This window comes from Ruditapes philippinarum, unplaced genomic scaffold, assembly GCF_026571515.1.
Source record: "Ruditapes philippinarum isolate M1 unplaced genomic scaffold, ASM2657151v2 ctg6582_1_1_1_1, whole genome shotgun sequence".
NCBI classification, from domain to species: Eukaryota; Metazoa; Mollusca; class Bivalvia; order Venerida; family Veneridae; genus Ruditapes; species Ruditapes philippinarum.
This window is the reverse complement of record NW_026854313.1, coordinates 51,592-66,784: the sequence shown is the minus strand read 5'-3', so window position 1 is coordinate 66,784 and position 15,193 is coordinate 51,592. Positions and strand designations below refer to the sequence as shown.

The window sequence follows — 15,193 nt, the reverse complement described above, 5'->3', positions numbered from 1 at the left end:
AATTCAGATTTGTTATAATTTATAAAGAAAGAAACACAATTTCAGGACTGTGTTCTTTTCTAAAATTTCTTGGTGTAAAAACTAATTATTGTTTTATATAGAGTTTGAAAATTTTCTTTTTATTCTGAATTTCTCCAAAAAGAAGTGTTTTATTACAGAATTAAGAGTCACAAAGTAACTTTCTATACTTTACATTGAAACATGACTGTAAGTCAGGGATTAAGTATCTACTCTCTCTGTAATTCTATCATTACTGGCATGACCTGTGTCTGATATCTCTACAGAAACAATATATCATTGTTAACTGACTTGACAGGAAGTGATTTTACAGGAGAGACTGGAAGACACAATTAACTTTAAGTGCAGACTAATTTGGCAGAATATCAATGTACCAGTCTAGAAAATAGGAGAAACAGCTATATACAGTCTCAGCTGCTGAATTATTGATCATCCATGTCCATCTGTCAATTAGGAGGTCTCTACAGCTGTACTACACTGAATACAGAGAAAAAAAACTTTATTCAAAGAATATTTTACAACAGCGGTGCATAATTAAGAAATTATTTTTTGTTTCATCAAAACTGAAGATACTATTTGAACAGTGATCTTCTGTACATTTTATTGTATTTCATAATTTAACATCATTCTGTTACCTATAAACTTGACCTATTTTCTAGATAAGAGGTCAAGGTCACTTAAATATATGTTGGTCCCAATGCATCCGCTATTGGTATATTTTTACCAGAATAAATGATTACAATGTGTATTACTTAAATGCTTCTGAATGTTTTTCACTGTTTAAGATAAATCAATATTTGAGCTGCGTCACGACAAAACCAACATATTGGGTTTGCGACCAGCATGGATCCAGACCAGCCTGCGCATCCGCTCAGTCTGATCAGGATCCATGCTGTTCGCAAACCTATTATGTTGGTTTTGTTGTGACGCGGCTCATTTTGTTTTAATTTCATGATGTAACATCATGTGAACTTTTTTGGATGATCAATTGGGAGATTTTCTTTAAAAAGAGGGAGATTTTAAAATTATAATAAACAACGAAGGTCTGACATCAAAAATTGGGAGATTTCTTTAATCTTTAATTTTTAAAAATACCCCTTATTTTGAGAAAAATCTTTGAAATTATGATTGTAGAAAGTGGGAGTCGTCACCCCCCCCCCCCCCCCCCCCTAAAAGTGGGAGAGTTCACATAAATGGATGTTGAATACATAGGTTAAAATGAATAATTATACCCCCAAAAACGAAGTTTGGGGGGGTATATAGGAGTCACCCGGTGGTCGGTCGGTCGGTCGGTCGGTCGGTCCAGACGTCCGTTGCATTTTCCTTGTCCGGAGCATAACTTGAAAACTAATGGTTGGAATTCAATATAACTACATACAATGGTCAAGCACATTGAGAGGAAGTGCAGTGCGTAAGAAACATAACTCTATCTTGACTAATTACAGAGTTATTGCCCTTTGTTACTTTTCCTTGTCCGTGGCATAACTTGAAAACTACTGGTTGGAATTCAAAACAACTTCATACAATTGTCAAACACAATAAGGGGAAGTGCAGTGCACAAGAACCATAACTCTATCTAAAGTAATTACAGAGTTATTGTCCTTTGTTGCTTTTCAATTGCCTTCTTTTTTTTGTCCGGAGCATAACTTGAAGACTAATGGTTGGAATTCAATATAACTACATACAATGGTCAAGCACATTGAGAGGAAGTGCAGTGCATAAGAACCATAACTCTATCTAAAGTAATTACAGAGTTATTGCCCTTTATTACTTTTCCATTGCTTTCTTTTGTGCGGACCATAACTTGAAGAGTAATTGTTGGAATTCATTATAACTTCATACAATGGTCCAGCACATTGAGAGGAAGTGCAGTGCACAAGAACCATAACTCCATTTTGACTTATTACAGAGTTACTGCCCTTTGTTTCTTTTCCTTGTCCAGAGCATGACTTTAAAACTACTGGTTGGAATTCAAAACAACTTCATACAATTGTCAAGCACAATAAGGGGAAGTGCAGTGCACAAGAACCATAAATCCAGCTTGACTGATTACAGAGTTATTGCCCTTTGTTACTTTTCCATTGCTTTCTTTTGTCCAGACCATAACTTGAAGACTTATTGTTGGAATTCAAAACAACTTCATACAATGGTCAAGCACAATAAGGGGAAGTGCAGTGCACAAGAACCATAACTCAGTCTTGACTAATTACAGAGTTATTGCCCTTTGTTACTTTTCCTTGTCCAGAGCATAACTTGAAAACTACTGTTTGGAATTCAGTACAACTTCATACAGTTGTCAAGGACATTCAAAGGAAGTGCAGTGCACAAGAGCCATAACTCCATTTTGACAAAATACAGAGTTACTGCCCTTTGATACTTTTCCTTGTCTGGAGCATAACTTAAAACGTACTGGTTGGAATTCAAAACAACTTCATACAATGGTCAAGCACAATAAGAGGAAGTGCAGTGCACAAGAACTAAAACTCTATCTTCAGTATTTATAGAGTTATTGCCCTTTGTTCTTTTTCTTTGTCTTTCTGGACTTATTACAGAGTAATTCAATTAAACTTCATCAAAGGCCAACCACATTGAAAGGAAATGCAACATACATGAACCACAATTATCTTTATTTGCCCACAACCATAACTCTATGTTTCAATTCTTTTACAAGGTATTCTGTTACTAGTAACATCCTCATTTCCGAAGCAGACTTGTGGGGGTATTAATCACATTTAGTGATAGTTCTAGTTTATATTAGAATTAAATGATATGTGCATATTGCAGGGATATGCATTTGTATACTAGTATGATGATTAATGGATGTCTCTTGTTTTATTACCATCTCTATATACAGCTGTTACCTAATGTCATTTAGGAATAAGTTCTTTAAAGTGTCTGTTAAGTGATTATTTTTCATTGTATGACTAAGATTAAAAATATGTATATGTCTCATCTGGACATTGATTATTAAATCAGAGCCTGCAGACAGTAACTAAAGTAATTATACCCTTGCAATCAGTGCAGACCAAGATCACCTGGCATTTATGTGCTAACATCCACTGAATTATTACTTTCAAATATATCCAGGGATTTTTCGGTTCTTACTAAGGTCCACATTTTACACCAGTATTGGTTAGTTTTAGGGTGTAAGTGGTTGAGTGGTTACCACTTGCCTGTCACCACTGCAGGTTCGGGCTGCGCCAGCTTCTTTGGATTCTTCATGTGAGAAAGCTGTCTAGATCGCTTACAGAATGTCAGTGATTCTCCTGCGGTGCCTATTTCTGGTTGAAATAATGCACAGAAGAACACCTGAGGTCTTCCTCAACCAGTAAAGATGGAAAGTTGCCTAATAACATATACTGTATTGGTGTGAGGTTAAACCCATCCAAAAACATAAAATATAAAAGGTTTCAGGAACCAACTCAAAAATAGTTCATATAAGCTACACGTTTGCAGTTGCAGGACAACTAAGATAGAATTGAATATGTTAAACTAAAGTACAAATATATATTTCTGTTATTTCAGACTTCTTTGCATTACTATTCTGCCTTAAATGCATTACAATACAAGAGGAAATGTTTCCTTCTGGAGCCGATAATTGGTTACCTACATTCACAGAGGGCTTATTTCAGCATGGGACAAGAAACAGTTTGTAAACCAGAGATGGAGGATTTTCTGCAAAATATCAGTACAAGTATTCAGGGGTGAGTCGAATAAATAGTCCTTTTTGAGATTAGATGATCTAAACATTGAATTGAATTTGTAAAGTTTATATGTGTTTATGGGTCTGTTTGTCTATTAGATATGTCTTAATCTGCCATTACCAGGAAAACTGAAGATAACTCTTAAATAAGTCTATTCATGTCACTCTCTAATTCGTGCATGTATATTAATAAAAATTATATTCAGTGGTTTAATCAACTTTAGAGGCAGCTTGTAAGAACCCTTTCTCAATATTGTCCAAATAAATGCTAGGATAATTAAGAAAACTTGGACAAATATAAATTCACTTAATCCATTTTGTTAATTTGGCAAGTTAATTCTTTCTTTTTAGCTCGACTATTCGATAAGAATAAGTAGAGCTATTGCAGTCACCCGAGCGTCGGCGTCGGCGTAACCACTTATGTTAAAGTTTTTGTAATAGTTCAAATATTTTCAAAGTCCATAGACATATGGCTTTGAAACTTTGCACACTTGTTCACCATCATGACCCCAACCTGTAGACAGGAGGAGGTAACTCTATCAAGCATTTTGACAGAATTATGCCCCTTTTTCGACTTAGAATTTACGTTAAAGTTTTTGTAATAGTTCAAATATTTTCAAAGTCCATTGACATATGGCTTTGAAACTTTGCACACTTGTTCACCATCATGACCCCAACCTGTAGACAAGAGGAGGTAACTCTATCAAGCATTTTGACAGAATTATGCCCCTTTTTCGACTTAGAATTTACGTTAAAGTTTTTGTAATAGTTCAAATATTTTCAAAGTCCATTGACATATGGCTTTGAAACTTTGCACACTTGTTCAACATCATGACCCCAACCTGTACACAGGAGGAGGTAACTCTATCAAGCATTTTGACAGAATTATGCCCCTTTTTCGACTTAGAATTTACGTTAAAGTTTTTGTAATAGTTCAAATATTTTCAAAGTCCATTGACATATGGCTTTGAAACTTTGCACACTTGTTCACCATCATGACCCCAACCTGTAGACAAGAGGAGGTAACTCTATCAAGCATTTTGACAGAATTATGCCCCTTTTTTGACTTAGAATTTACGTTAAAGTTTTTGTAATAGTTCAAATATTTTCAAAGTCCATTGACATATGGCTTTGAAACTTTGCACACTTGTTCAACATCATGACCCCAACCTGTAAACAGGAGGAGGTAACTCTATCAAGCATTTTGACAGAATTATGCCCCTTTTTCGACTTAGAATTTACGTTAAAGTTTTTGTAATAGTTCAAATATTTTCAAAGTCCATTGACATATGGCTTTGAAACTTTGCACACTTGTTCACCATCATGACCCCAACCTGTCAACAGGAGGAGGTAACTGTATCAAGCATTTTTTTTACTATCAAGCACTAAGAATAGTCGAGCGTTGCTGTCCTACCGACAGCTCTTGTTATATGGCTTGTTTATCTTGTATGTGGCTAAAAGTGCATAGGAAAAACAAAAGGGTAGGCACATAACTAAACAGTTTTTCAGAATGTTTTTCAGAATGTAAATGCAGATGGAGTGAAATGATAAATGATTTTCAGTCCCTGTTAAATACTTTAAAATGTAGATTGACATGTACTTTGTTTAAACCTTGAAGAATTAAGACATACATTTGCGAGAAATAAGACATATATTTAGAAGAAATAAGTACATTTAGAAGAAATAACACATACATTTAGAAGAAATAAGACAAACACTTAGAAAAAATAAGACATACATTTAGGCAAAATAAGACATACATTTAGAAGAAATAAGACATTCATTTATAAGAATTAAGACATGCATTTGGAAGAAGTAAGACGCACATAAAGGAGAAATAAGACATACATTTAGAAGAAATAAGACATTCATTTATAAGAATTAAGACATGCATTTGGAAGAAGTAAGACGCACATAAAGGAGAAATAAGACATACATTTAGAAGAAATAAGACATACATTTAGAAGAATTAAGACATGCATTTGGGAGAAATAAGGCATATATTTAGAAGAAATAAGTACATTTAGAAGAAATAAGACATAAATTTAGAAGAAATAAGGCATACATTAAGAAGAAATAAGACATACATATTGGAGAAATAAGACATACATCTAGAAGAAATAAGACATTCATTTAGGCAAAATAAGACATACATTTAGAAGAAATTAGACATTCATTTATAAGAATTAAGACATGCATTTGGAAGAAGTAAGACGCACATAAAGGAGAAATAAGACATACATTTAGAAGAAATAAGACATTCATTTATAAGAATTAAGACATGCATTTGGAAGAAGTAAGACGCACATAAAGGAGAAATAAGACATACATTTAGAAGAAATAAGACATTCATTTATAAGAATTAAGACATGCATTTGGGAGAAATAAGGCATATATTTAGAAGAAATAAGTACATTTAGAAGAAATAAGACATACATTTAGAAGAAATAAGACATACATTTAGAAGAAATAAGACATACATATTGGAGAAATAAGACATACATCTAGAAGAAATAAGACATTCATTTAGGCAAAATAAGACATACATTTAGAAGAAATTAGACATTCATTTATAAGAATTAAGACATGCATTTGGAAGAAGTAAGACGCACATAAAGGAGAAATAAAACATACATTTAGAAGAAATAAGACATACAATTATTAAACTTGTTTAATTTACAGAGTACAGTCGGAGTTACAGGTAGAAACAAAGAAGACAGTTGACTTGATAGACAGCCTGGAACAACAAAGTTTACACATGTATCATGCTGAACCCCCTATCAACATGCCTTACATACCACCCAATATCAATCTAGCTCAAAAATCAGGATACTTGTTCCTACGAAGGTAAGGCAAAATAAATCCAATGAAGGTAAGGCAAAAAATAAATTTAGGAAAATTGAGCAATGGCTTTAGAGCATTGATTTTTTTCTTCTGAGAATAAATTTTGATATTTAGCATAGCTTGTTTTTTGTGATAACTTTTACCACCTGTGTCTAAAGCTAAAATATCATGATCACTGTTGGAGATGAAATGTTTTAATTTTGTTCTAAAATGTATGATTTCTGACTGTTGTAGTCTTCTTTATCAGGGTATGAAGGATACAGTTGTATCTATTTATAAAGATCGTTATGAGGAAAATTTAAAGAAAATGAAAACAAATTTTATGAAAATATAACATTGTTAAAATAACAAGGAAAGATAATGGCCTTTAACAATTTAGTAATTCCTGTGTTCTATTTATTCAATGATGTTCATAAAATGCTTGTTTAAGATTACTCACCACGCAGTAGATATGCACTGTAAAATCACTGTACCATTACAATTCAGTGTATACTATGTCTTTCGATTTCAATCACTTGTTACTTGCTATTACTGTACCTTTTTTTTAAAAGCCTATATATTTTAACTTGAACTTTTCTTGAATAAACAGAAATTAAACTCTTTTATCTACTGCCTGTGATGACCACTTTAAAGCAGCATGCCTCCAGATTCATGCTAATTGTCATGAAAATTTTGGAAATGTATTTGAATGTGTAATATTGTGAAGTAACCAAACGAAAGCAATTTACACATTGTCATTGGCACTTAAAAACCACTTAAATTACCAAAACATGGTCAAAATATGCATAAATAGCCTTTACTGCGTTAGTAACACAGTAGAAATATAGTTGTAAATACTGAAAAATATCAGTCATTAATCGTACATGACATGCAAAATATTACTTGAATCTTGAAACATTTTATTTTTCCTTGCATCTTAGTACGTTTTTCTCAAGTTTCATTTTATTGAAATATTTTTACTCATCTGGAGGTATGTAGCTTTAAGAAAAACATTAAAAATTTCCATGTGTGGAAGCTTTGGTAATCTAACTTGCTATTGAAAGAATTATGGTTCTTCTTGCTCAACTGTTAATGTGTCAGTCATGAACATTACAGTATGCAGTGTTCGAAATTAGCAGTAGTCCTATAGCCCCTGACTACTAAATATCTCCTCGGGCTACCAACTTTTCACAGTAACAAGCCCGACCAGGCTACTGTATTTTCAAAGGCAATATAAACAACTGTTTTGAACAAACAAATTGTGCTAGTGAAATGTCTTTTGGGCTAGTGAATATTCCAATCTGGTAGTCCGACCAGCCTAGTCGATTCAAATCCTAATTTCTTACACTGAGTATGTGTGACATCTTTACATACAATGAGGATTATCAATTAACCATAATAGTATATGATTTTTTGTCCAAGTTTTCTGTGTAGAAGTTTATTACTATATTCACTCTGCACACATATATATTACAGTAAACAGTTGATTGGTAACAAGTGGGACAGATGTTTCTTCTTTACGCAAGGTGGAAATTTGATGAGTCAGTCGAGAGATGAGGTATGATATTATTCCCAGTCTATATTATAGAAAACAGTACAGTTTTATCCCTTCATTAATCAATTACTTCTTTCTAACATAATATATGGCATTGTAATTCTTATTGACTTATTATTTAAATTGCTTCATACTAATATTACATGTGAGTTTCTAAATGGTACTTTTTATAACTGGTAGAAAAAGCTTAATATATCCTCAGTTCAATTCTTATTTGCTAGGTTTTATGTAGGGAAATGTTAAGAAAGGTGATATAAGTAAAATTAATCTAAATTAAAATGTGATGAACAGAATTGAAATATCAGATAGCTGGTTGGTGGGAGAGTGCGATTTTGAAGAAATCTTGGCTTGGATTAAAAAAAAAAAATTAATTAAACATGAATGTATAACACCATGTATTGTTTGATGGCACTTTCTGTTTACACTATGCATGATACAATTAATGTTTGCTTTGAACAGTGTAGGAAAAATGGATTTTTCACAGTCAAATTCATTCAATATGATTTGTATGTTCCTAACTCTTAAATAGTTTTTATGTGGGGGCATATAGATTTGCTTTTTCGAACTGTAATGTTGTCCATCTGGAGACTGACAAAACAGTGGATTGTGGGGACAATCTATGCCCTTTAAAGTTTTCTTTTGTCTTGATTGTTATGGAATTTCACTGCATTGAAGCTTTGATCAATATATAATATTCTCACATGCTTGTATCACTCTATCATGTAACATTTAGAAAGGAAAGGTATGTGCTAATTTATTTAACTCCCTAGCACACATTTTATTGTAGATTTGCACACAATTTTTACCTCCCCTTTATATTATCAAACAGATAGTACTACAATTACACAACTGAAATTATATTTCCAATATAGCCTTAATAGGTAATATAATTCCAAAGCACAAAATCTTACAGAAAAATGTTTTATTGATAACCACTGAACTAGATTGTTCAAATTTAAAGAATAATCAGATCATTATTAATTTGATCATTATATGGTTAAATGTTGGTGGACAGATGTTTGTAAATAATTTTTGTGGGCAGAAAGTTATATTTCTGCGCAATGGCTTTTTATTGCATGAATTTTAAGTATTTTTATTTGATTTCCTTATTATGAATACATATAAAAGTCATTATAGCACATTTCTTCATAAATTTGTGCATGTTTTTACGCCATCATAGTACCAATGTAATTATTTCTGGACAAATAACTTATATTAAAAGTGCACTGATCATTTGTAAACAAAGCTCATTTTCCCCCCACAGAAAAGCAGGGTCTTTGACTTTCAAGACCAGCCATTCCTTTGTCAATCCTTGAACTTCCCAGGTTCATCTACACCAACTGTATCTCATAAACTGTTAGGCTATCCTCATTGTTATTCCTGTTTATTTGGATGAGAAAAAACCAGTCACAATTCAGCAGTCACAGTGGTGACAATATGAAGGTTAAACAAGATCTTGGGGCGTCCGTGGCCGAGTGGTTAAGGTCGTTGACTTCAAATCACTTGCCCGTAACCGCTGTGAGTTCGAATCCCGACAGGGACTTTGAAATCTTTCATGTGAGGAAGCTATCCAGCTAGCTTACGGAACGTCGGTGGTTCTACTCAGGTACCCGTTCGTGTCTGAAATAATGCACGGAAGGGCACTTGAGGTCTTCCTCCACCAGTAAAGCTGGAACGTCGCGATATGACCTATACTGTGTCGATGTGACGTAAAACCCAAAACAAACAAAACAAAAACAAGATCTTCAGCACCATCTGAGAACAGGAATATGTAACAGAATTAATGCAATATAAAGAAGCTGAACAAACTTTCACTTACACTTATGTGATAACGTATTGGCCTGAACATCACAATATCAGCAATGATAGAAATTTGGTGAATTGAAGTTTACCAATGACAATTTGTCTTAAATATTGAGTCTTACACTCTTTTGTCTCTCACAGCTGATTCAGATATCATGTATGGTTAGTAGTCCGTCACTTGCGATGAAATTGGCAATCACTGGTTAGTTATCCAGGGAAACTATTTGGGGGATCGACAGCCCAGATATGACCAAAATTTCTACACGTGTTAAAATACAGTCAATCAAACCATTTTGTGTGAATTTCCTCTTTATCATTTTCAAACCATTTAAGGGAGACACAGGCAACATTTTTATTTCTTCTTTTTGAATTGTTCATTCATTATTCTATAAATATCCTCTAATTGAATACACTAGGCAGTCACAGGAACAAAACTGGTCTCCTTATAAAGAATAAAATGGTGGTTTCCTAACTTGACCTAAGTGGGTCAGGTTAGAGCGTTAAGATTCCACAATAGTTGTCACAGTGAACTCTGGAAACATTAAAGAATATTTCAAATGAATGATTTAGACTTGTTTCAATCATACAATGTCCACAATATCTGTTACTGTAACTTCCAGGGTTTGTTCAAGTCACATGACTTGTTTTAAAACTACTTGGTGACTCTGTCAGCCTCTAAATTTTGTTCAACATATATACCTTGTAGGTATATTAATGTTTTAAACCCAAAATATATAGAATTAATTCAGAAATTCATGCTGGGACTTTAAAAAATATCATTTTAGTACATAAGATCATTTTAATAATTGTTTGTTATTAATTTGCCTGAGAATCCCTTTAAGACAATTATAGTTTTATGTGCCTATATATTAAAATTTTAGGTGCTTGTTAAGAGTTTGATTAGTCATGGTAATTAATTTTTAGATGCAATAATATTTTATTGGGAGATAGTAAATCTGATTTAAAATATTGTATCTTAATTGGCATTTCTTTTGGTAGCAAAAATGCTACGGAACACAGCATTTTAAGCATATTTTGTCCGACTTCTTGGATGTACATTGTATCAACAAATTTGTATTGTAGCATTTATTATTTGAAGCATGGCATTACAGCTTGCAATTTTTCCGAAGAACATTTTTGTTGCCTATTAAAAGAAAAACCACACCAATAATTAATTTTCTTGATAATTGTATTTAATATTATGTTTTAGCTTAAGCATGATTTTATTTGGCGGTATGGATTATGTATATTTAACTGCTAATGCCAGCTGCAGTTAGACAGGCCTTTGCTTCCATTCTAGAGCTCTGTACAAATAATAATTTCAATTAGCTCAGTTTTAGGTTTTTGATATTAAAATCCCTTTAATTGATACTTTTACAGTTTCAAAATAAATCAAAAGACAAGATGATATGTCACTTAATTTCATGAACATGCAATTTTGTGTTTTGTCACAAAGAACATTTTCATGGGTACTTAGAAGCATGGACTGTTTATTTTCCAAAAAGGTTGAATGTAAATACCTAATGTGATGCAAAAATTTTTACAGCAGACAAAAATGTCTTCAATTTGTGGATTGACCTATCCACAAAATCAATATAAAATAGTGCTTCACAGATAATAATGATTTTGCAGTACATGTATTATGTATAAATGTACCAGGTATGTGAAGGGTTACAGGTAAGATAATGTGTTAGACATTGAGTTACCTCCCTAGACATTGAGTTACCTCCCTTGTTAATTTTAAGATGTATTATTATATTAAGGTTGCTGGTAGTCTTGTCCTGGATCTCAATGACGAGGGCGTGTTTGCTGAACCGACAGATGCTGATGACCGAAGAAATGTCTTTCAAATTTCTACCGCAAAACATCGAAGGTATTTGACATTTTTCTAATCCAATCATCACCCCTTCTTAATGTTAAAGCAACACACCTCCAACTTTATTTTAATCATAAACCGGCTCGGGTGGCAACTGAATATTCCCACGCGTCCAGTGCAGTCCAAGATTAGACAGTACATCTATGCTGTTTTGATCATGGTCTGCACTTGCCACTACTCGGTCAGTACTTACTCAAAATTTTCCCTAACAATGAATACCTGTCATTTAACTCATGTGTTTGCATGCAGCTGTAGCTTTTACATTATTTTTCATTGTTGTTCAAAAATTGCTTGAAACTCAAGAGATTTAACAGCCTTCAAGACTTTGAAATTCAGAAGAGTGAATGAAATTATATTAAGATTCAGATATGAAAATGATTTAAATGAAATCATACATTATAATATTTTTACAGAATGGTTGTGTTGCAAGCTGAAAATGAGAGAGAAAGAGATGAGGTAAGATAATGATATCATTTTGTTTGTTAGCTCACCAGAGCCGAAGGCTCAGGGTGAGCTATTAGTATCAAAGGGGGATGCTCCGGCGTCCATCGTCCATCGTCATGCGTCAACAATGGTCTTCTTCTCTGAAACTACTGGACAGATTTACTTCAAATTTGGTCTGTAGCATCCTTGTGACAGTCACACTTGAATTTGCTCATGTCATTCCAATTGGCCCCTTTTAGGGGTCAGCAGAGCTAAAAATAGAAAAACCTTTAAACATCTTCTTCTACACAACTAATGATTGGATGATCACCAAACTTTGTCTGTAGCATTCTTGGGTAGTCATTTATCAAGTGTGCTCATATTAATTTGATTGGCCCCTTTTAGGGGTCTCTAGGGCTAAAAATAGAAAAACCTTTAAACATCTTCTTCTACAGAACTAATGGATGGATGATCACCAAACTTTGTTTGTAGCATTCTTGTTTGCTCATATAAATTTGATTGGCCCCTTTTAGGGGCCGCGAAAGCTAAAAATAGAAAAACCTTTAAACGTCTATTTCTACAGAACTAATAGATGGATGATCACCAAACTTTGTCTGTAGCATTCTTAGGTAGTCTTTTATCAAGTTTGTTAATATTATTTTGATTGGCCCCTTTTAGGGGTCTCTAGGGCTAAAAATAGAAAAACCTTTAAACATCTTCTCCTACAGAACTAATTGATGGATGATCACCAAACTTTGTCTGTAGCATTCTTGGGTAGTGTTTTATCAAGTTTGCTCATATTAATTTGATTGGCTCCTTTTAGGGGCCACTAAAGCTAAAAATAGAAAAACTGTTAAATGTCTATTTCTAGAGAACTAATTGATAGATGATCACCAAACTTTGTCTGTAGCATTCTTAGGTAGTCTTTTATCAAGTTTGTTAATATTATTTTGATTGTCCCTTTTAGGGGTCTCTAGGGCTAAAAATAGAAAAACCTTTAAACATCTTCTCCTACAGAACTAATTGATGGATGATCATCAAACTTTGTCTGTAGCATTCTTGGGTAGTGTTTTATCAAGTTTGCTCATATTAATTTGATTGGCTCCTTTTAGGGACCACTAAAGCTAAAAATAGAAAAACTGTTAAATGTCTATTTCTAGAGAACTAATTGATAGATGATCACCAAACTTTGTCTGTAGCATTCTTAGGTAGTCTTTTATCAAGTTTGTTAATATTATTTTGATTGTCCCTTTTAGGGGTCTCTAGGGCTAAAAATAGAAAAACCTTTAAACATCTTCTCCTACAGAACTAATTGATGGATGATCACCAAACTTTGTCTGTAGCATTCTTGGGTAGTCTTTTATCAAGTTTGCTCATAATAATTTGATTAGCCCTGTTTACGCTAAAGCTAAAATTAGAAATACTGTTAAATGTCTATTTCTAGAGAACTAATGGATGAATGATCACCAAACTTTGTCTGTAGCATTCTTGGGTAGTCTTTTATCAAGTTTGCTAATATTATTTTGATTGGCCCCTTTTAGGGTTCTCTAGGGCTAAAAATAGAAAAACCTTAAAACATGTTCTCCTACAGAACTAATTGATAGATGATCTCCAAACCTTATCATTAGCATTCTCGGGTAGTGTTTTATCAAGTTTGCTCATATTAATTTGATTGGCCCCTTTTAGGGGCAGCAAAAGCTAAAAATAGAAATACCTTTCAATGTCTATTTCTTCAGAACTAATTGATGGATGATCACCAAACTTTGTCTGTAGCATTCTTAGGTAGTCTTTTATCAAGTTTGCTTATATTATTTTGATTGGCCCCTTTTAGGGGCCGCAAATCTGAAAATAGAAATACCTTTAAATGTCTATTTCTACAGAACTAATTGATGGAAGATCACCAAACTTTGTCTGTAGCATTCTTGGATAGTCTTTTATCAAATTTGCTCATATTCATTTGATTAGCCCCTTTTAGGGGCCAGTAAAGCAAAAAATAGAAATACCTTTAAATGTTTATTTCTACAGAACTAATGGATGGATGATCACCAAACTTTGTCTGAAGCATTCTTGGGTAGTCTTTAATCAAGTTTGCTCATATTATTTTGATTGGCCCCTTTTAGGGGCCGCTAAAATTAAAAATTGATATTCATTTAAATGCTATAGCTACAGAACTAATTGATGGATGATCACCAAACTTTGTCTGTAGCATTCTTGGGTAGTCTTTTATCAAGTTTGCTCATATTAATTTGATTAGCCCCTTTTAGGGGCCACTAAAGCTAAAAATAGAAAAATAGAGAAAACCTTTGAACATCATTTCCTACTGAAATAATTGATAGATGATCACCAAACTTTGTAGCATTCTTAAGTAGTCTTTTATCAAGTTTGCTCATATTAATTTGATTAGCCCTGTTTAAGCTAAAGCTTAAATACCCCAGGTCATGGCATTTCTTCAAATTCTTGTTTAAACATGCATTCTATGCTCAAATTTAATATTAGAATATATTGACATTCCAACACTGGAAAGCAGTTGTTTCTGGTGAGGGACTCAGGGCCATCATGGCCCTCTTGTTAATGTACTTTTTCTAATGTAAGAGCAATTGTCTTTAATAATATTTCATTGTTGTAAATAGGTAATTTTCTTAACAGTGTCCTATGGCCTAAAGGTAGAGGCTCATCTGCTTGGCTCTCAGTATAGACCTTTGATATTAGAAATGATTCTTTAAAAACCATGATAGTATGATTATAAGGAATTGTATGTTAATATTTCAGTGGATTTCTACATTAAACAATGTGGTTAGAGACAGCGGGTTTGTTCGAGGAGGGAAAGTGCCAACCACATCAACAAATTTAAGGGTGAGAAAGGGATTTTTTAAAAATTTCTCATTCTCAGAGCAAAAATCCCTACACTTTTGGTCCAAAAGATAAAAAATTTTGGCTGGGGGTTGTATATCATGGTTAGATTGAGGGTAAAGGCAAAATTTCAATGGACATT

General features: G+C 33.2%; 1 protein-coding gene across 1 annotated transcript in view; it reads left to right on the top strand.

Moving 5' to 3' along the window:
• The window catches only part of LOC132739770 (DCC-interacting protein 13-alpha-like), a 60,024-nt gene that overhangs the window by 19,244 nt on the left and 25,587 nt on the right, over window positions 1-15,193 (top strand). The window contains exons 7-12 of the mRNA XM_060727567.1: window positions 3,544-3,722; window positions 6,404-6,568; window positions 8,021-8,102; window positions 11,666-11,775; window positions 12,192-12,234; window positions 14,971-15,054. Of these exons, the coding sequence (XP_060583550.1) occupies window positions 3,544-3,722; window positions 6,404-6,568; window positions 8,021-8,102; window positions 11,666-11,775; window positions 12,192-12,234; window positions 14,971-15,054 (663 nt within the window). The remainder of the gene's footprint in view (window positions 1-3,543; window positions 3,723-6,403; window positions 6,569-8,020; window positions 8,103-11,665; window positions 11,776-12,191; window positions 12,235-14,970; window positions 15,055-15,193) is intronic.